At 49.2% G+C, this 19,018-nt stretch overlaps 8 protein-coding genes across 9 annotated transcripts in view; 4 read left to right on the forward strand and 4 right to left on the reverse strand.

Moving 5' to 3' along the window:
• LOC125950319 (zinc finger protein 330 homolog) overlaps positions 1 to 449 on the reverse strand; it is a 1,341-nt gene extending 892 nt beyond the window's left edge. The window contains exons 1-2 of the mRNA XM_049678185.1: positions 206 to 449; positions 1 to 138 (exon numbers count right to left, since the gene is read on the reverse strand). The exon at positions 1 to 138 is cut by the window's left edge and continues 892 nt beyond it. Coding sequence (XP_049534142.1) covers positions 1 to 138; positions 206 to 339 — 272 coding nt within the window. The 5' untranslated portion in view covers positions 340 to 449. The remainder of the gene's footprint in view (positions 139 to 205) is intronic.
• LOC125950320 (deoxycytidylate deaminase) lies at positions 392 to 1,142 on the forward strand. The gene has a single exon (XM_049678186.1). It carries the CDS (start codon positions 561 to 563, stop codon positions 1,140 to 1,142), a length of 582 nt encoding a protein of 193 aa, XP_049534143.1. The 5' UTR covers positions 392 to 560.
• A 90-nt stretch (positions 1,143 to 1,232) lies between these two features.
• On the reverse strand, positions 1,233 to 3,717 carry LOC125950317 (nucleolar protein 10). The gene is made up of 4 exons (XM_049678182.1): positions 3,577 to 3,717; positions 2,379 to 3,505; positions 1,614 to 2,300; positions 1,233 to 1,539 (listed from the first exon to the last, which is right to left on the reverse strand). The coding sequence occupies exons 1-4, from the start codon at positions 3,640 to 3,642 to the stop codon at positions 1,296 to 1,298; spliced, it is 2,124 nt and encodes a 707-aa protein (XP_049534139.1). The 5' UTR covers positions 3,643 to 3,717; the 3' UTR covers positions 1,233 to 1,295.
• A 98-nt stretch (positions 3,718 to 3,815) lies between these two features.
• LOC125951588 (myb protein) lies at positions 3,816 to 11,494 on the reverse strand. The gene is made up of 8 exons (XM_049680529.1): positions 9,410 to 11,494; positions 9,107 to 9,256; positions 6,718 to 7,734; positions 6,274 to 6,558; positions 5,887 to 6,161; positions 5,492 to 5,789; positions 5,257 to 5,406; positions 3,816 to 5,167 (listed from the first exon to the last, which is right to left on the reverse strand). The coding sequence occupies exons 1-8, from the start codon at positions 9,485 to 9,487 to the stop codon at positions 5,039 to 5,041; spliced, it is 2,382 nt and encodes a 793-aa protein (XP_049536486.1). The 5' UTR covers positions 9,488 to 11,494; the 3' UTR covers positions 3,816 to 5,038.
• Positions 11,495 to 11,695: 201 nt separating this feature from the next.
• LOC125951589 (GTP-binding protein 10 homolog) lies at positions 11,696 to 13,183 on the forward strand. Its single transcript, XM_049680530.1, has 4 exons — positions 11,696 to 11,780; positions 11,843 to 12,368; positions 12,436 to 12,798; positions 12,862 to 13,183. Exons 1-4 carry the CDS (start codon positions 11,739 to 11,741, stop codon positions 13,086 to 13,088), a joined length of 1,158 nt encoding a protein of 385 aa, XP_049536487.1. The 5' UTR covers positions 11,696 to 11,738; the 3' UTR covers positions 13,089 to 13,183.
• Positions 13,184 to 13,732: 549 nt separating this feature from the next.
• Positions 13,733 to 14,579, forward strand: LOC125951590 (UPF0193 protein EVG1 homolog). Its single transcript, XM_049680531.1, has 3 exons — positions 13,733 to 13,893; positions 13,958 to 14,332; positions 14,396 to 14,579. Exons 1-3 carry the CDS (start codon positions 13,803 to 13,805, stop codon positions 14,551 to 14,553), a joined length of 624 nt encoding a protein of 207 aa, XP_049536488.1. The 5' UTR covers positions 13,733 to 13,802; the 3' UTR covers positions 14,554 to 14,579.
• A 65-nt stretch (positions 14,580 to 14,644) lies between these two features.
• LOC125951591 (signal recognition particle 14 kDa protein) lies at positions 14,645 to 15,568 on the reverse strand. Its single transcript, XM_049680532.1, has 3 exons — positions 15,433 to 15,568; positions 15,298 to 15,370; positions 14,645 to 15,223 (listed from the first exon to the last, which is right to left on the reverse strand). Exons 1-3 carry the CDS (start codon positions 15,454 to 15,456, stop codon positions 14,991 to 14,993), a joined length of 330 nt encoding a protein of 109 aa, XP_049536489.1. The 5' UTR covers positions 15,457 to 15,568; the 3' UTR covers positions 14,645 to 14,990.
• Positions 15,569 to 15,681: 113 nt separating this feature from the next.
• LOC125959993 (zinc finger protein 93-like) lies at positions 15,682 to 18,760 on the forward strand. Of its 2 annotated transcripts, none has more exons than XM_049693079.1 (8): positions 15,682 to 15,814; positions 15,871 to 16,163; positions 16,227 to 16,443; positions 16,502 to 16,709; positions 16,767 to 17,059; positions 17,123 to 17,610; positions 17,682 to 17,723; positions 17,799 to 18,760. In XM_049693079.1, exons 1-8 carry the CDS (start codon positions 15,683 to 15,685, stop codon positions 18,676 to 18,678), a joined length of 2,553 nt encoding a protein of 850 aa, XP_049549036.1. In that variant the 5' UTR covers position 15,682; the 3' UTR covers positions 18,679 to 18,760. The 2 variants fall into 2 exon arrangements, with proteins under 2 accessions (XP_049549036.1, XP_049549037.1); XM_049693080.1 differs by having other exon boundaries at positions 16,502 to 16,700.
• The last annotated feature ends 258 nt before the right edge of the window (positions 18,761 to 19,018 follow it).

Here is a 19,018-nt window from a genome sequence, read left to right on the forward strand (position 1 = left end):
CCCGTCGTGAAAACGCCGGCATGCTTGATCACACAGTCACCCGTCTTGAGCATGCATTTCTGTTTGCCGCACTGAGCGCAAACCGGCAACCGCTGGACACTCTGGCAGAAGTAGCAAAATGCGCGAGACTTCTGTTTCCTATCGAAAGCGAAAGATCTTAGTAGACATTCGGCGAGCGTGCCAGGGATACTGGGATGATACTCACTTGCCGCATTTCTCGCAGTCCATCGCTACGTTGCATGGTTGTTCCGGGAGTTGCGATTCGCGGTTCCGGATCTCCTTCTGGCGCAGCTTCTGCTTCTCCGCCTTCTTCCGTTGACCCGTTTTCTTCTTCGGCATGACGAAAAACTACGTCGTCGACGGCCGATCAGATAAACCGGGTGTTTTCCTGCCTAATTTTCACTTGAGGATCAATTTTGTGGTTCCATTATCCAATCGGCTGGCCGATTTTGGCCTTGAAAAACAACAATACGCGAGTTTGACAGTTCACACGACGCGCGTTGAAACCGGACCGGAGGGAAAATCCGTCGAGATCGCACGAGGAAATCGGAAAATTGAAAATGGAAACGAATGGTGCCGCAGCTGCAAACTCTCCGCGAGAAAACCACAAACGTAAGGATACGATCGATTGGACGGAATACTTTATGGCGATGGCGTTTTTGGCCGCGAAGCGCAGCAAAGACCCATCAACGCAGGTTGGCGCGTGCATCGTGAACGAAGATAAACGGGTGGTCGGCCTTGGCTATAATGGATTCCCTACCGGTTGCAACGATGACGAGTTCCCGTGGTCCAAAACGTCGTCGGATCCTCTGGAAACCAAGTATCTATACGTGTGCCATGCGGAGGTGAACGCCATCCTGAACAAAAACAGTGCGGACGTGAAGAACTGTACTATGTACGTGGCGCTGTTCCCGTGCAACGAGTGCGCCAAGATCATCATCCAGTCGGCGATCCGGGAGGTGGTGTATATGAGCGACAAACACGCGCACAAGGAGCACACAATAGCGGCCAAGCGGATGTTCGATGCGGCCGGTGTGAAATACACCAAGTACAAACCGCGCCACAGTCGCATCTTGATCGATTTCACCGAGATCGATTGGGACAGTTTGAATCAGCTACCCGCGACACCGGTCAAGCATTGAACGACCCGGTTCGTTTCTGTTAAGTTTTATGTAAATTGACAACCATCCGGGGACACTTCCTTTTAAACGACCGCGGTCGTCGTTAGACGTCTCGAACTTTATATTAATAAACATTTCTTTGTGATCCAGACTACACACGGAACAAGCTACGGTCTAGAACTTTTTCATCGTCGTTCGCTTTCTGATGACACCCTTGGCTGATCGTATGACTTTGCGTCGCTCTTCCTTGTGTTTCTTCAGTGTCGCCTGGTAACGTGACCGATCGCGATCCTCTCCTTTGCTGCCTCGTGAGCGGCCACTGGCGGTGAACGTAATTTCCCGTTTTCCGATACCATTGTCGAACTGAGTGGTGGTTGTGGTGTGATCGAGCTTCGTCACACGCTTTCCAAGCGATACGCTAAAAAGAAGAGCAAATCATATCCCAGATTACTAGATTTCTCCAGATATTCAAGCTCTACACGGTCTGCCTACTTTTGCAGTTTACGCGACGGTTGAATAATGTTAAAGTTGGCTCCTTCCTCAACGTCCAACGAGAACCCATCGGCATCGTCGCTAGCATCCGCAGCACCCGGACGTGTAGATGTCTCCTTACGGGCAGTACTACCGTTACTGGATCCATTAGCCTTTACGATCGTCTTTGCCTTCTTGTAACTCGAGGCGTTGGAGGGTTTTTCGTTCATTTCTTCGTCTTCCGGTTCATCGTCTTCCTCTTTCTCACTCGCTTCACTCTTTTCACTGTACAGATCATCATCCGTACTGCCTTCATCGGAGTCCTCTCCTTCGTCGGTGATCAGTTGCACCTGCTCCTTGCGTCGTGCTTTATCTCGCTCGGAGCGCTGCAACACGGCACTCAGGATGCGATACTCGTTCGCTTCCTTATCGATCGCAAAGTCTGGATTCTCAAACATGCCCTTGAAACGCTCATCCTTCAACAATCCCTTCGCAATGGCGCTTCGTTTCGTACTCTTCATGTGTTCCTCCTCCATCAGCTGCTTAGCCAGCTCGCGATTCACCTCGGGCAGGGTCGCCTTCAGCTGAATACGAGCAGGGCGTGTGGCTTCGATCTGCTTGCGGATCTTCTCCTTGCGGAACCCATCGAAGGCGAACGTTTCCGAGACTGATTTGGCCTGCTTGTATAGTCGAATGTCGATGAAGAAACTGCAAACAAGGAGTACCAACGATTGTCATTAAAGGATGCCTATCGCGCTTCTCCGCCTATACCTCTCTGCTACTTACCCATGCATATACGCTCGTAGCATCTTGGTACCCTCCAGGTGCTCGAGGTTCAGATCAGCCAGCTCTTGCTTCGTGATGAACTTGTAATCATCGTACAGGTTCTGCACCGTCTCGGACTCGATGTCCTCCACGAGATTGTCAAGGAAAGAGCACCAGCGCGGTGCCGGTCCCTCGTTCGGCACATAGTACGGCAACATTTTCGTGTCTTCTTGGGCAAACAGGAACAAACCGCTCCCGGGAAAGTGAGCGAAATCGTTAAAATTACTGCTCGATTCGATGCATGCCTTCTGCTTCAGCGTCGTTTCGTCCCAAATCTTAAGCATGGCCGCATCCAGCGAGTACACGCTCTTTTGATCGCCCTGGAACCGAATCTTCTTGATCGGTAGCTGATTAAGATGATCCTTCACGGCCAGTGGACTGCGGGCACGGATATCGTACAACAGCACGTGTCCAGTAGATGTACCGGCGGCTATCGTAAGTCCATTTTTGAATTCTAATGCTGTAATCGAAGCCACCTCCTTGCTACCGGGTAAACTCGAAGCCACATCCAGCGACCCACAGCTGGCCTTATCACGGTAGTCCCAAGCCTCGATCGTACCATCTTGCGTACCGACACAGATCAGCTGATGCTCCCGGTTGACCGTGACACTCTCGATGGCGCTCGCAGACGTTGTGTAGGGAAGTAGGAATTGGCCACGTTCGAGGTTCAACCGATAGATATCGGGCGACGTACCGACCATCAGCAGATCGCAGGTCGGCGTGTGATACACCAAATCTCGTCCGAAGCGCGGTATGCGCAGTCGATAATGACGACCTGGTGCTGCATGTATCTCGACGTACCGATCCGAGTGCAAGAACGCCACCTTCCCGAAGTCCTCACCGAGAATTGCAAATTTCTCTACCTCCGAGTCGAAGCAACGCTCGAACTTGAGCGATAGATTGCTCACCTCGAAGCACTTGACGCGCGGTTTATACGTGCCCGTAGCCAAAATGTACTGGCCATCCGGAGAAATCGCGATGCCGGTCGCCACACCGGGCATATCAAAGTCCTGGATCAGCTCGATGCGCCGGTTCGCGTCGGCCGGCTGCTTTTTCGAGGCTTGCTTCTTTTTCCTATCCAACAGCCACTAAACAAGCGAGAGAAGCTGAATTAAAACCCCTTTTCGGAGCAATGCGGCCACACGGGGAGTTTACTTACTTCTGGCACGGACTTGCCACCGCTTAAGTTGTAGATTTTCACATTATTTATATCGGTTACGAGCATTTTTGCGGCTCATTTATCGAAAAAAGGAAAACTCACACACGGCTCTTTTTGAAAAACACGCGTGGAGCACGTTGTAAACATACTTGACAGCAGTGGCGCTGCTTGATAAGTTCCTTGAAGAAGCAAAGACGAATTTGAAAAAAAAGGGTTTTCAACAACAGTTTTTAGTGCAGTTAAATCATTTATTCTTCATTACTCCGTACAAGCTCTACCGATTTTATTTCACGTCTGTACAAAGTGCATTATATTCAATTATCCCTGCCTTTAGAGCATAACGATCGTTATGGTTATATGAAAAAATATGTTTTGTACGATTGCAGCAAGGTATAACTAAAGTACGGGATCCTGCAGGGGCTCCTGTTTCGCTTAGCTTGTACAGAAATGCACGAATCACGTGATTACCACGCGGAGGCAAGGGCCAACAGTGCCGTTATCCTTATCATCACTAACATCTATTAGAACTCTTAAAACTCCTAATGCCTCTGTTCCTATAGAATTTTTAAAAATTTCGCTCAAACTAGCACGGATTTGCTCTGTCGCAGGTCTTTCTCAAAGTAATTGTTAGAAAAACAAACATATAAATAACCAAAACAAAGCATAGACAAATAAGCCATAACAAGCGCATTCTTCTTCGTGTGCTCTGGCCTAGGCCCCATCGGGCAGAAAAGTCGTCGAAAATCCTAATATCTAGAGACAAAACTTGCGCTAAGACTGGTAAACAACTGCCTGGCAAAAGAAATCTGGTGACGGTGGCCATATAATCCAGGGCGCTGAATGTTAAAATGCTGGGCTTAAAATGTTATACAAAGAAGCAAAGAGTATATTAAAGATATGCAAAATATGTTAAACTCGTCTGAAAGTGATACTATAGCTATTATGGTGTCCTACTGGAACTGTAACTTCTGCTCGCTCACTGTATGACTCGAGCAATTCATTTTAGACGCGAATTTCATCAGATGTACTGTACTAACTCGGGTTAACTAAATGGGGAGGTGATAGTCTGGTACACATCGGGTGCTAGAGATGTGGGGGTTGGTTTTTGGTTAGTTGACTTAACCTCTACTTGCTGTTTGACCTCGTTACATTTAAACCACGCAAACTCATCGTAGCGAGTTAAGCGTTAAATACTTAATTACCTAGATTAAGTACGCCAACCCCCGTAGGTCGAGCGCGAAACGTGTTCACTGTTCTTCTTAAATTGTCCCATATCTTACTTAACTTTTACTCTAACACGATGCGCGATCGTCCTGTGTCCCATCATCATGACTACAAATTACACGCTGAGCGATCTCTCTCTTTCTACAGCTCATCTTTTCTCATTGCATCTGCGATGGCCCCGGTGGGGTGGGATTATGTTGGTACAAGGCATTGCTGCACTTGCTGCAGTAGTGCTCTACTATTTATAAAAGTTGAGCGACCGTGGCTGAAGGGACGTTTTCTTCAGACAATTGTGCGCCTGCTGGGACATAGCCTGTTGGTCACGTGTCTTGCCGCAAGCATACTTCAGCCACTTGTGATCGACGGACTGGAAAAAAAAGGAAAACAGAGCATAGACATAGACATAAGTATCCTAATTAATTTTCGAACTGAACAGAAAGACGGTGTTGTGTTTACCGTTGGGGTAGAGGCCGGCTTTTTGCCTGACTTCTTGGTCGGTGTGCCAGTACCATCCTTTAGCTCATCCTCCAGCAAAATCTCCGTATCACCTAGCCGTTCGCGAAGCGATGGAGATAAAGCGGCAGACTCCGAAATAAGGGATTTACTCTGCAAATGAAACAAGACGATGGTTTGGTGGATTATGTTTGTTTGATTATGAATAAACCGGACCGTCTCCGGATCGGATACGTACTGGTGTTTCCGCAAAGAAGCTCATATCGGAGTTTTCCCACTGCTGCGAGAACACGGAGGTAGACACTTTCTTCTGATTGCGGGGCGAAGCGTGCCCTGCGGCCGTACTGGCGATGGGAGGTATTTTGTTTTCCTTGCTTCCTACCTTACCCTCGTCCTGGGATTTATTTGCTGTGGTCGACGAACTATCGCTGACCAGTGTAGAGGAGGAAGATTCAGCCGAAGTTTCCTTCACCTGTTCCTGATGCATAATTTCGGCAATGTCTTCACCGAGAACGGCCGGACTGGGTGGTATGTAGCTGTGGGAGGAGAGCGATGTAGACATTCAGTCGAGATTGTCGAACATATGGAGCAGGGACGACAAACTAAAGGGAACACCGACAGCAGCACACTTACACTTCGGAGCGCCGTTTGCCCACTTCGGCCATTGCATTCTTGAACGGTGTCGGTGTGCGTGGTTCCAGCGAAGGTTTTGTCTCTTTCAGTGGGGTTTGTGTTTTACCCTCTTCCTGCTGTGCAGCTGTCTCAGCCTTCACATTCGTTCCTGCGGCTGCTGCTGCTGCCGTTGTTGTGGCTGCTCCTGTTCCTGGTGTTACTGGTTCTTTTTTGATGTGGGGAGTCACTCCGACTTCCTTCGCAGGGACAGGAGTACTCAATAGACTAGTGTCGTTCTGCAAAGAGTAAAACAAAGCTATCAAAAAGCCGTCACGGACAATAGTCTTGTGCGTCTACATAAAGAACACAAGGCAGAAAGAAGCAAAATTATGAAAACGAAAAACATACTTTCAGTGCGGCCCGTTTCACGGGCGTACTAGCGGGAAGCTGATCGAAGGACACGGTCAAACTAGGCGAGTTGAGAAACTGGCTCGGTGAGAACGGAAGCGGTTTGATGGGAGTAATCGACGGTGACATAACGTGGCTACCGAAGCCCTGATGGTTCCGGGCACCATTGCCACCGCCCGGTACCGGAGCTCGTGCCGTTTGCTCATCATCGGATGCATTATTATCCCCAACACCCATCAGCTGCTGGAACTGACGCTCCTGGTGCTGCAGTATTTGCAACTCATTCTGATAAAGAATTATGGTTGACGATAACGAGTGGAAATAAATAAACGAAAAAAACAACAAAAATTCACGTTTAATTATAAAACAGAAGCAACAGGAATGAAGGATGCAGGATGCAAAATAACGACAAATCTTGGGTGTTTTTCGCTGCTCTATTCTTACCATTCCGTCCTCCGTGTTGAGTTTCCTTTTCCTTCGCAGAATGTTCGGAGTCAATTTGCTGTCTACTTGGCCGTCCTGCTGGTTAGCGGCATCCTGCTGCCTGGTACTAGTGATCAGATCGTACAGATTGATGTTGGTAGGAATGCAATTCTCGAGTTGCTGCACTCCACCGCCCGGCAACTTCTGGTAGAGCGTGGTACCAACTGGAACCTGTGCTTGCTCCTGCTCCGCATCCTCTTCGCCTCCTTCTCCTTCTCCTTCTCCCCTTCCTTCGATCGTATTATTGTTGTTGTGCTGCATCGTTCCACCGACATTCGTGCCGAGCAGCAGCTTCATGTCCACTTTGGCCGAGCAGAGCGGCTCGATGATGTAGTGCTTCTTCCGATCGGCAACCGGGCTGACCAGGAAGTCGCCACGTCTGGTTGACACTGCCACATTGCCATCGATGATGTTCCCTTGCACCATGCCATCGTCCATGAACATACGATCGTCGATCGAGGGTTTTTTACGATTCTTGCGTATCAAGTTTTGAAGCGATTCGCCAGCCGTTTCGTTTAGAAACGCTGGTAAAGGCAATGTGGTCGATCCATTGGTGATGCTTGCGACGGAAGAATCAGCGCCGAGGGTGGTGCTACCTGCAACGCCAGCTACTCCAGCAGAACCAACGGCACTACCATCCTGCTGTTCACTCGGAGGTGGCTTTATTCTGCGACGTATCACATCCACTCCCTCATATTTCCGGCGCATCGTGGAGTTCCAGTGGTTTTTGATCGCATTGTCAGTTCGGCCCGGTAGCAGTTTTGCTATCTTTGCCCACTGATTACCCCAGGTCTGGTGGGCGGTGTAGATGAGATGATCTTCCTCCTCCGTCCAGGCCGTCTTCTTGATGTTTGGGTTCAAGTGATTGTGCCATCGCTCACGACACTGCTTGCCAATGCGGCCGCGCAGGTGTCTCGCAATTAGTGTCCACTTTTTCGGCCCATACTTTGCCACCAGGCTCACCACTTTCTCGTCCTCCTGTGAATGTAAATATCGAGCAGAAAACGAACGCAAAACCATTATTAATCGACTAGACGCGATCGTTTGTGCTACTATAAAATGGCTTAGATCAGCAAATTTCAAGAAATAAAATACGAAGCATTACGCACGCACGCACACGAGAACCCCTCCCGGTGGCTCTCAAATGTCGGCTACAGACTGACTGACCACCGAATAATCGCTGCGTCATCGGAACCAGAATAGGCGGGCTACCTTCAACAAACAATTGCTGTTCACTGATCATCGTGCAGCAAATGGATAAATAGTGGTCGGGAAGCCGAGAAAGGATGTATGCTAATGATTAACTTCCGTCCATTCTTACAACCCGCATGAGCGATGATACAGGTACTCTAGAAAATGTACCAGCAACCAGGAAGAACTAAAGCTGTAAACCATTCCTTTGCTTCCGGTGGTTGAAGGAACTGTAATTTTATTTCCAGAATTATATCTATCTTCACGTTCATCAGTCCGATTGGGGCATTGGAAGTTAACGCGATTTGAATCTGACCTTTCTCCTACCCCAACGTGTGCTGTCTCGCATGGTTGACCACAACAGCGATCATCATGCTGCCGGTGGTCTTCATTGCCGCTTACCAGTAGAAATTCTTCTTACATTCACAGGTTCTGTGGTTGCTCGACTAGGATACGATCAACTTGAACCAAAGGAATCTTGTCCGAACCTGCATAGCTCTTCGTCCCTTAAACGTGTCACCACATGCGGAAGTGGTAATGTTGTAGCACGATCATTAGGCGCGGGGAGATGGAGAAAGAAAAAAGGAAGAAAAAAAACCGAAACAAAAGGGGTTCCCCTACCATCCGAAAGCAACTCTCCGGAACACACATCCTGGTAGGGCATTCGAGTGATTGTGCAATTTAGCCCCCTTTTTATCTTCCGCTTTCTCAAGCATACGAAAGCAAAAAGAACAAAACACACGATTTTTTTCCTGGCACCGCATGGTACGCTCCAATGATTCATGAGCCCGGAGAGTACCTTTTTGGAGGGCTAAAGAGTTGGAAACGATCCTGATGTTTGTGTTCGTTCATGTTCGGACCTGTCCTGTGCTTCATGTTGAGTTTGTATTGGGTTGTCTCTTTAATGCCTCTTGTGCGTTATCAGAACATCTTGTTTATCAGAAAAAATACTTATCTAAATCATTTCTCTTCCTTTTCAGGCAGAGTCAAACATGCCAATTCTTTATACTGTGTTCCACTTTAAACTTCAAATTTAGACAATGATCGCCTTTTTCTTAAAATAAGTGTTTCTTCAACCAACTTGCGTTTTCTTGACTTATCTATTGATGAATGCAGTCTAGGAAGTTAGAAATATTTTGCTTCGTCCGAGCTCACGTACCTCCTTTGTCCAGGGACCTTTGATAAGATCCGGATTGACCACCTTCGTCCATCGTTGCTGACACTGGACATCGTTGCGATCCTTCAGCAGCCGGGAAATGATCTCCCACCGCTCGCCATGCTGCTCCACCAGTGTCTTCAGAGCAGCATCCTAGAAGAACAAATGGAAAGCGCTAAAACTCGACCGCTGGTTTTTTCTGCACCTCGCTATTTTGCAGGTCTCTAGCAGGTTGCTCAAGCAAACATTACATAAATTAAATGAAGGAAACTACACCAAACTGGCCATTCCAGTTCCAGTCCTTACCTCGTGTTTTGTCCAACGCTGTTTGTTCGATTTATCTCCCTGCGAGTGCTCCGAGTTATCGTCCTCAGAGCTGTCCATTTTCAAGAGATAGTCTTTGCTCGAGAGTCGTCCCCTTTTGGAATGCAAATTATGCGTTCTGTCCCTCCAGAATCGGGGTTCTTTTGCGGGCTAGCGTTGCGTACAGCTCAAAGTTCAATCAACTTTCTCTCCGATGCTGCGTCTATCGGGTGCTGGCTGAGCAGGCGCTGAGATAAGGCGCAGTCCGTCGCCTGCTCGGATATGCTTGATCGCTTGCGTAAGTCGCTGAAAGGATGCGCGCTCACACTCGCGCCCGGACGCACACAAAGGCCTTTTTCCTGCCCCCCCGGAGGACACTACTCTCAATTTTCTCCGCCTTTTCACCCTCTCACCGAATGTCCTTGTTCCGTGGCGCGACTTGTTCGCCCGTATCCTTTTCCTGCTTCCGTAAACGCACTACCACCACCACGTGTTCTCTATACACGGAGCCGTGTGCCGTGTGTTTAATTATCCACGGCAGATGTTTTGTTTCCCCGACGGTGTATGTTGAGTGGAGTGGTGCCTCACCACCGCCGTATGCTCCTCGCTATCCTTCTCTTTCACGCCTCCTGGCCTGGCGCTCTCGTGGCTCGTGCGTCTCGTTCTCACTCAAAAAAAGCACTTAGAACTCTCGCACCTAGGACTGGCTATGCACGTAATGCTAGGGTGATGATGCTTCTTTGATGCTTCTCCGTTCGATCTCCCTCCGCTTCCCTGCACTCACACGCACGTGACGCGCCACCCGAAAGGAGACGAGCTTGATCCTGCTGCACATACAGACACACGACACACACACAACACTAGACAAACACACACACATGCACACTTTTCTCTCTCGCTCTCGCTCTCGTTCTGATGCTTTCTCTTGTTCTAGCGCATTTACATGCTTCAGGGGAAGTGGTTAGCGCATGACGATGATGACGACGACGGGACGGTCTTGATGATAGCGCGATCACGGTGGGATAAGATAGGCAGACGCATACCACACCTTTTCCTATATTCCTATCGTAGCGCTACTCACGCACAGTTTGGATGTATTTGAATTCCGTTCTCTTATTCACCGTCACCGTGCGGACCGTCCTAGCGAGAACGCGATCCGGCCCGGGCGGGTATCAATCGAGGGTGCACGCGAGGGGACGCACCGTCCTATGCTTCCTTCGTGTTTCGGTGAAAAAAGTTATTGTTTTCTGTTCCGTGCGCTCAAACCGAGGGGTGCGCCGCAACGACGATGAGGACGCGAAGAGCAAAGTAGCCCCTGCGCGGAGACTCGTCCTTATTGATGTTTTGCTCGCTTTTGGTGGGGTCGACGGCAGCCGGAAGGTGCTTCTGTTCGCCGAGAACCTGGTAGAGCGGTTCCCCACTGGCAAACAAGTGCGATTAGGCGGATATTTGCATACGCGGTTTCGCAAACCTTATCAATCAATTCGATACGTTCGCTTCGTTCACTCGATCTTCGCTCTCTTTCGCACTCACTACGGCCAACCAGGCGATACGGGCAACTCTTGCGCAACGAATATCTAAACTTTTGTCGTTGGAATTTGAACACATTCACGACCGCGACGCGAGACTGGAAAATCGTTGAAGGAAACGGACCGACGGCAGTCCGGGCGCCGCCCAACACTCGTAAACACACACGCACACGGGGGTGGGGGTGGGGTTGGGAGGTGTGGGAACACGTAAAATCTGTAATTATCGCAGGTGGACCAAAGCGCGGCCCACGACGACGCTCCGTTTGCGGACGGACGGACAATTCTGGGTGCGGGATTCTCGCGGTACCGTCGAACCATAAACAGACGATTTTTCCGCTTTTCACGCAACCACGATTTTTTCACCACGCACGCCGAGGAAAAAGGGCACGCAATTCCCGGTTGGAAGCGATCTCCTGCACGACGGCGCGATAATTTTGTGGTCGAACACGAACCCTCGATGTAATCCCGGTCGAACGAAGCCAGAAAATCCCCGAAATTCGTAATATTCTGCGGAAAACTTCCACGATTCCACGCCAGTTGCCCGTTTGCCGTTTTTGGCGTTTGGTTTTGGCTCCAGCGACGACTAGACGAAAGCGCGATAAAAAATTTGTGGATTTTGGCACGGCGCTCTCGTGTAGCAGCCGCCTAACAACTCAAAAACGGACTTTCTATCTCGCTCACTCTCAGCGGTGTGCAGGCTTGTGCGAACGAGAAGGCTTCATCGTTTACATCGCAGCGGTTTGAAGAGTCGAAAATTCGACTCCTCGACCCGTTTACAAGAACGATGCCGGCAAGAGTTAAAAATGGTTTTTCTTGCTAGTTTTTTGCTGAAATCGTTTAAAAAGGTGCGTAAAAAGGTGCCCAAAACACGCTGGTTTATTAATCTGCCTCCCTCTTCGTTCTGCAGCCTTTAAGGAGCTCCCTCCGAGGCCGGTTTCTGGACACACTCCGACTCACGGTGAAAGGCGGACACGGCGGAAACGGATTACCAAAGTACGGCGGAGTCGGTGGACAAGGCGGAGCGGTGTATTTCGTAGCCAAGGATGGAACCTCGTTACGCGATGTAGCGGCCAAGTTCTCGAACAAACGGGTCATTGCGGGGAACGGGGAGGAAAGCTCAAAGGCTCGGATTCTCGGACGAAGAGGCACAGATCAGCGGGTAGAGGTTCCGCTCGGTATCCGGGTGCTGGACGATTTGGAAGGCACAGTCATCGGAGAGCTGGATGAGGCCGGAAAGAATTGTCTTGCAGCTGGCGGCGGCAGTGGCGGTTGCTCGGGGAACTCGTTTCTCGGTAAAGCAGGCCAACTGCGCACGTTGACTCTCGATCTGAAGCTGATTGCCGATGTGGGATTGGTCGGGTTCCCCAACGCCGGCAAGAGCACATTGGTGAAGGCGATATCCCGAGCATCACCGAAAATCGCTTCCTATCCCTGTAAGTCGGTGTACCTGAACCCTGCAGAATAACAGCGCATTTAATCGATAGCCTTCTGCCTGCACAGTTACCACGATACGGCCACAGATCGCTACGATCGAGTATGAAGACTACCGCCAGATAACGATTGCCGATCTGCCGGGATTGATCGAGGGTGCTCACGCAAACTACGGCATGGGACACAAGTTTCTGAAGCATGTCGAGCGGACACGACTCCTGCTGATCATCGTGGATGTGTTCGGTTTCCAGCTAAGTCCAAAGCACCAGAAACGTAACTGTCTGGAAACAATATATGCGCTCAACAGGGAGCTGGAGCTGTACGATGAGACACTGCTGGACAAACCGTGTGCACTGGTGATCAACAAGATGGACCAGCAGGGCGCGATTGAAGAGATCTGCAAGTACGACCGATATTTTCAGTCACTTGAAGGTAAGCAGCACTCATGCACGGTTCTACTGCATGCGTAACGAATATGTGTCTCTTCATTCTTAGACGGCCTCAACCTGTGCCCCGAGGAACTGAAACCGAGCAAGCTGCTTTCGATCGACAGCGTGATTCCAATTTCGGCCAAAAGCATGACAGAGGTAGACAAGGTGAAGCAGGAGGTACGCACCATTCTCGACCTGAAGGCCGAGGAAGAACAGCAACGGTTAGCAGATTCGGAACGAGAGGCGAACCTTCGCGAAAAACTACGCGAACGAGGACCTAAAGTTGTGTAACGTAGGTGCCACGAAAGGGAGCTCTCGCGATACAGTTTGCCAATAGTAAGGGGATGTAAATAAATTACCATACAATGTATTATCCTTGGACTGTTCTGCATGCATTATGGTTTATGAATATTAACCTCATAATGCACGTTACGCGCATGTTCCCGGGCAGCAGGGCAAGCAGCTGTAGTACCGGCGGGAAGCATGGTAACCACCGGCGCCGTCAATCAATTGAACCGAACAAGTGCGATGCGTTGCCAGGGGCAACATTTGCATTTATGACCGGTTTGCTTGGGGCCGACATACTCGATTCGCTTTTTTCCTTTTTTCCACTGACCATAAATTGTTATTGCTAAGTAGGCAAGCACACGGACTATTGCGTGTCCCTCCTTCTCTCAGGGTCCCGCGGCATAACCGTAACCATTCCAACGGACTCGTCTGTGCTTGGCATCGTGCATCGGCCTGTCGACGGTGATCCAGCGACACGAGGGTTACTGTCCGAATCCTGGCACCTCAATCGGTTCACCGTTTGTGCAGACAGCGGCTGGGTGGAGTCCTATCGAGAATCAATCAAACTTTCGCGGGTCTCTGGCGTGAAGGTTGCCTTCTGCTGCCTTGAGCCCTTTAGCCGAAGCCGACACGCTGACACGGTTGCATTACATCACCGAGCTGCATCCAGCGAAGTGCAGTACAGTCTAGCCGCGGCTGTTCCTTTACCCGTCGACCATGGATTGGCCCAGCACTCGCGTGGCTCAGGGTGGGCTCTTCCACACCCCGCGCGCTCGTTATACGAAGGAAACTCAGGATTTGATTAAAGGTGAGCCGTGCCCTGGTGAAAGTGACGATTCGACGATGAATAAGTTTGTTTTTTCTCGTTTTAGTATTGATGGAAGAAGCGAAACTGACGATTCTGCAAAGGAACAAAATTAATTATCATCTACGCAACGGAGAACCGCTGCCATTGCCGAAGGAACCCAAGTACGAGCAGGAGTACAGCAACTTCCTTCCCCTGGCCATACCGAGAAAAAACATAAAGAAACGATCACTAAACACAATCATCGAGAGCGGAGCGTTCGATGTGGAAAAGTACGTGCCACACAAACCGAAGGAACCGATCGAGAAGATGAAGCAGAAGCTGCAAGAGCAGATGAGTGGTATCAAGGTGTTCCCGGATGATGGCCGCCGGCGACAAAGGGTGGTGCGTAGCAAGAGTGAAGACTGTATGGACTTTGCGGTTCCGGATCGTGCCAGTGAGTGTAAGTAGCCCACGGAGAGTAACGGAGTTGTTTGTGCATTGCTGATCGCGATCGCTTTTTCAGTGCTCGAGGAAATCAACGAACGTGTACAGTGGCTGGAAGAGATGGAAGCACTGGGCGAGGGCAAAAAGCATCGCGCCACGATCCAGCTCCAGATTGCCGAGAAGCTGAACGAACTGAAGCGCCTGGAACGGAGCAAATCGCAGGAGAACGAGATCTGAAACCGATTTCCGATAACACCGAACCGATGCACTGAAGGACACCTCGACGGCAAACGGCACGAAACCACACAAGCACTTGCACGCTATTTTAAATTCACCATTCCTTTCCTTTTATATTAAATTCATTACACGCTTAATTCTACAGCAAAATTATGTCCGGGTGTACCCCAACACTCTCTTCACACGTACAGAAACGCAACGGTCGCGTACGTTTCTCGCGCTCCTATTCCAAGGATTAAACATCGAACGATGAAGAAAAGCGGGCGCGGCATCGAGGACATGAAATAACTCTTTATCCGGCGGACCGGATAGGATGAAACGAATAAAGCTCGAAATGCACTCCTCGGTGTACGACGAACGGAATTGCACACTTCTGACCGTGGGGGGTTCGTCTAGGATGCCTCCTGAACAGTGTCGCTCCCGCGGCACGGTAATCACTATCCTTGCGCGGCTTTCGCTTTGTTTTTGACCTTTTTCACCTTCTTCAGACCGTCCATGCTGGAGCGGAGCACCTTCGAGTAGGTTTCCATAAACTTGGCCACATCGTCGCGCCTCACCACCGTCGACAGTTTCTTCGACCGCGACCGGGCCCGGATCAGGCAGCTGTACTCGGCCGGTACCGGTAGCGGGGGGTTTCCTTCTCGTGGCTTTGGCCTATCGTGTCCGTCGTCTGGAAGTGGAAAATATCGCGCCGATGGTTTAGCAACCGTTGAACGGGGAGATCCGAATTCCGCAAGGACTTACATCGTTTGATGGTAATCGTGAAGGAAGAGTCTTTCCGAGCGGATTGTGTTAATAGCGTGAGTTTCGTAAAGAACTGAAAGAGAACAGAGTTTCGGATAAGCGGAGGGCGAGCGTATTTCCGGATCAGCGGCTTACCTCTTCGTTCGTTAGTAAAACCATCCTGGGAGATTAAACCGAATAAAATCCAAGTAAAAGTTCGCGAATCCTCAACAGCGTGGAATTTTGTGATGTGGCCGCACTATGGGAGTTTCGCCGCACAATGGGAGTTTCGTCGCATGGTTTTCGCCTTTTAGCCTTATCGTTTTTATCGTTTTCGCCTTGCGTTAGATTTCGTTTTTATTGTTTTACAATTCAACTTATCGTTTTACAAAAGAACGCGAAGAAAATGTTTTCCGCGCAAAAAGAAAATTCGGGAAAATTGGAGAATTTCTCTAAACAGCCGCCGTGGCAACCGAGAAAACCCGGACGACCTCGCCAGGAAACGCTGAAGCAAGACGAGAATAAGTTCTCGTGTCCGGTAAGGCAAACGAAACGCGATAAAGATCTGCACTTATCCGGAACATAAAATTGTAGATTTGCAAGTACGAGCTGGTCGACATGATCTCGCTGGAGCGGCACCAAGAAAAGCATGAGCCACCGGGAGGATTCCTGTGTTCCGTGTGCGAGGCACCGTTCACGACGCCCCAGGAGAGGAATGAACATAAAAGCCTGGCCCATCCCGTGCATCGGTGTCGTCTATGCAGGAAATGCTTTTACGATGAGGCCCAATTCGAAGAGCACCATAAATCGGAGCATGCAAAACCACCGGAAGGAACTCCTCGTTGCTCCAATTGTGGAACCTATTTCGAGAAAGATGAAACATTACGGTAAGAAGGATGAAACCTACAGGAATTGTGGCTGATCATTCATGTTTTGTCTTGCCCTGATAGAGCTCACCTGAAATCCAAGTGGTGCATGAAGAAGAATTACCAGTGCGATATCTGCCAGCGGTACTACACTTCGGAAGCCTCTTTGAGTGTGCACCGAGGACTACACAATACTACGAAGAGCCATGTTTGTAGTACCTGTGGAGCCAGTTTCTACTACCGTGGACAGCTGAAGGCGCATGAACGGGTGCACAACGGCGATAAACCCTTCAAATGCGATGTAAGGCGGCCACATGCTAATGCAAATGAACAGTATTATAAGCATTCTTCTCCTCCAGAAATGCGACAAAGCATTCGCTCACCGCGAAAGTCTTGTAACGCATTCCAGCGTGCACAGTGGCATCAGACAGTACGTGTGTGAGCATTGTAACGATCGATTTTCGTGTAAGGGCAACCTGATCAAACATCTTAAACGCAGAGCTCTAACCTGTGGAAAGAGGGAACGTGAAATCAACCCCGTTCCAGATAACGCTGAGGGTATACGAAGCATGGAATGCACTTTAAATGTTACCGATCCTATTCAATATCATATTGTCTGTTTAGGTGTCCCGGTAGAGGTGGACGATAGGATTGATGGCCAAACGGAGCATTTCAAGGTGCTGGAAGCTTCCGGATCTGAAATTGAGCACACGGAGCACCTTCGGGCGAGTGAAGGAAAAACGGAAATTACACCTCCGAGAGAGAAAGTAATTCTATTGGAAGTAAGTCTCGGTGTGAATGCCCCGTTTCCAGGGGATCAACATGAAATGGAAGATACTATAAAGGACGACGACAACGAGCAGTTTCTTCTTGACGATGATATTCCTGATACGAACGTGATACAAGTCGAGAACGAGGTGCGGCAATTTTGCTATCCATGGTTTGCGCTGCATTCACCTAATGTTTTGCTTTTTTGTTAGATTGAGGTGCAAGACGGCGAAGATTCATACGTTTGTGTGATCGTGGACGATGGCAACGAAACGATTGGAAATAACACAGAGCTACACCATTGGTACACGATCGTCGCTTCGGGGACTGAAACGCTAGTTAAACCATGTCTTCCTGCAAAGGAGGAAGCAATGAAAAATCAGTTGTCGACAACGCCGAATGTACCTACAGCAGCGAAGGAAGCGCTTGCCAGTGCCAAACCGACGGATTATAAACGGAAGGATTGGGACAGTGATTCCATTTCATCCCTCGAAGACTTTTGGTGCGAAAAGAATGTTGCAACTGCAACCAAAAAATCACAACCAAAGTCGAAGAAAAAGTCAGAGCTAACGTCTAACAGTAACTTGGGGGATGAAGCTTCTATAGAGAACGCACAATCTGTTCAGCAAGTAATCCGAAAGAGGTGGAGGCCGAGGAAACCGGCTGGAGCGGAGATTACTCAAGCAGAGATCGATGAAATGTAAGTCATTACAACTGTAGCTTCGATTTAATGCAATACATTTAATGTTTATGTGTTTTTTCTCTTTCCAGGACGTATCATCCAGAAGTGGAAGAGCTGGAGAAACAGGTACAGTAAGTATCGAATGGGTTGAATGGAATGAGTGGGTGAATGGAGGCGAGAAATAACATTTGCTTACACTTCTACAGGGCTTTGAAGGAAAACTATAAGAAAGTAAGCGAAATTGATTATCAGTGCAATCTGTGCCCAAAGCAGCATGCTAGCGAAACTACGGTCGTTCGGCATCTCGAGAAAATGCACGGTATTGAAATGCTTGAGACTATGAAACTGCTGCAGCACTTGAAAAAGCGTGCTTACCCGCCGAAACTGTATCGCTGCAAGTACTGCGCGAAGATATACAAAAACTGGACGAGTTTGATAGTGCATAAGGAGCTTCACGGACCGGACGGTACATTGCTGCACAAGTGTTGCTGCTGCAACACGTTCTTCGCGACGAAAGAAGAGAGCCGTCAGCATGAGTTGGCTACGCACCGTGATAAACTGGAGTGCACCATTTGCCAAAAAACCTATCTCGATCCAGAGTCCTTAGTTGGTCACACTCGTTATATGCATCTTGGGGACAAAGAGAGAATGCGTTCATTGTATGTATGCCTGCGGTGCGGTAAGCAGTTTTCTAAGCGCGCCACACTGACCGACCACGAACGATCGAACTGTGGAGAATCGCCGGTTTATAAATGTGATGAGTGTGGTAAACGTTATTTGTGGTACAGTGGATTGAAGTCACACATGGAGGTGCACAAAGGTCAGTTTCGTCATGAGTGTGGCTATTGCACGAAACGTTATCCTACCAGGTGCCAGCTTAAAGTTCACGAGCGAAGTCATACGGGCGAAAAACCTTTCCGCTGTGAGTACTGTCCGAAGGCGTTCCCATACCGGGAGTCGCTTATGGCGCACCGCGCGAAGCATACCGGTATTAAGCCGTTCCAGTGTGCGGACTGTGGTAAAGCCTTTTATTGCTCCAGCCTTCTAAAAGTGCATCGTCGCAGAAGACATGGGAGCGAGACATAAAAAGAAAGACCTTTTTTTGCACTTACAATAAAATGTAACTTTATTCAACAATATTTGAATAGCACGGATTTTCGTGTTATCAAAAATCAAACGTTCTGGTATTTTTGAAATAGTTTTATTGCGTACACAAATGAGAACACAAATCCCCTTTAACCGTGGCTCAATTCGTCCCTTCCGAAAGAAAAGAGAAAGAGGCCCTTTAAAGGATCCGCTCGTAACTTCCGAACTTTCCGAATGCCCTTGAGCAGAGCCGCGGAATGACCGTTTCGCTACTGTCCAACTCCATCAACGTGTTTCAGTCATTCAGAGGGTTTTCGTGCATGGGCAACTTTCCCAACAA

The sequence above is a fragment of the Anopheles darlingi genome, chromosome 2, assembly GCF_943734745.1.
Source record: "Anopheles darlingi chromosome 2, idAnoDarlMG_H_01, whole genome shotgun sequence".
Taxonomy (NCBI): Eukaryota; Metazoa; Arthropoda; class Insecta; order Diptera; family Culicidae; genus Anopheles; species Anopheles darlingi.

Bases quoted from the DNA above. Each gene is read 5' to 3' on its own strand.
- LOC125950320 (XM_049678186.1), top strand. From the start codon at position 561: ATGGAAACGAATGGTGCCGCAGCTGCAAACTCTCCGCGAGAAAACCAC.
- LOC125950317 (XM_049678182.1), bottom strand. From the start codon at position 3,642: ATGCTCGTAACCGATATAAATAATGTGAAAATCTACAACTTAAGCGGT. The intron at 3,506-3,576 runs GTAAGTAAACTC...TCGCTTGTTTAG, and splicing joins GTGGCAAGTCCGTGCCAGAA to TGGCTGTTGGATAGGAAAAA. The intron at 2,301-2,378 runs GTAAGTAGCAGA...CCTTGTTTGCAG, and splicing joins CTACGAGCGTATATGCATGG to TTTCTTCATCGACATTCGAC.
- LOC125951588 (XM_049680529.1), bottom strand. From the start codon at position 9,487: ATGGACAGCTCTGAGGACGATAACTCGGAGCACTCGCAGGGAGATAAA. The intron at 5,407-5,491 runs GTACGTATCCGA...TTTCATTTGCAG, and splicing joins GCTTCTTTGCGGAAACACCA to AGTAAATCCCTTATTTCGGA. The intron at 5,168-5,256 runs GTAAACACAACA...TTTTTTTTCCAG, and splicing joins AGCCGGCCTCTACCCCAACG to TCCGTCGATCACAAGTGGCT.
- LOC125951589 (XM_049680530.1), top strand. From the start codon at position 11,739: ATGGTTTTTCTTGCTAGTTTTTTGCTGAAATCGTTTAAAAAG. The intron at 12,369-12,435 runs GTAAGTCGGTGT...CTGCCTGCACAG, and splicing joins GAAAATCGCTTCCTATCCCT to TTACCACGATACGGCCACAG. The intron at 12,799-12,861 runs GTAAGCAGCACT...CTTCATTCTTAG, and splicing joins ATATTTTCAGTCACTTGAAG to ACGGCCTCAACCTGTGCCCC.
- LOC125951590 (XM_049680531.1), top strand. From the start codon at position 13,803: ATGGATTGGCCCAGCACTCGCGTGGCTCAGGGTGGGCTCTTCCACACC. The intron at 13,894-13,957 runs GTGAGCCGTGCC...TTCTCGTTTTAG, and splicing joins AACTCAGGATTTGATTAAAG to TATTGATGGAAGAAGCGAAA. The intron at 14,333-14,395 runs GTAAGTAGCCCA...TCGCTTTTTCAG, and splicing joins TCCGGATCGTGCCAGTGAGT to TGCTCGAGGAAATCAACGAA.
- LOC125951591 (XM_049680532.1), bottom strand. From the start codon at position 15,456: ATGGTTTTACTAACGAACGAAGAG. The intron at 15,371-15,432 runs GTAAGCCGCTGA...GTTCTCTTTCAG, and splicing joins TTTTACTAACGAACGAAGAG to TTCTTTACGAAACTCACGCT. The intron at 15,224-15,297 runs GTAAGTCCTTGC...TTCCACTTCCAG, and splicing joins CACGATTACCATCAAACGAT to ACGACGGACACGATAGGCCA.
- LOC125959993 (XM_049693079.1), top strand. From the start codon at position 15,683: ATGTTTTCCGCGCAAAAAGAAAATTCGGGAAAATTGGAGAATTTCTCT. The intron at 16,444-16,501 runs GTAAGGCGGCCA...CTTCTCCTCCAG, and splicing joins ATAAACCCTTCAAATGCGAT to AAATGCGACAAAGCATTCGC. The intron at 17,611-17,681 runs GTAAGTCATTAC...TTCTCTTTCCAG, and splicing joins CAAGCAGAGATCGATGAAAT to GACGTATCATCCAGAAGTGG.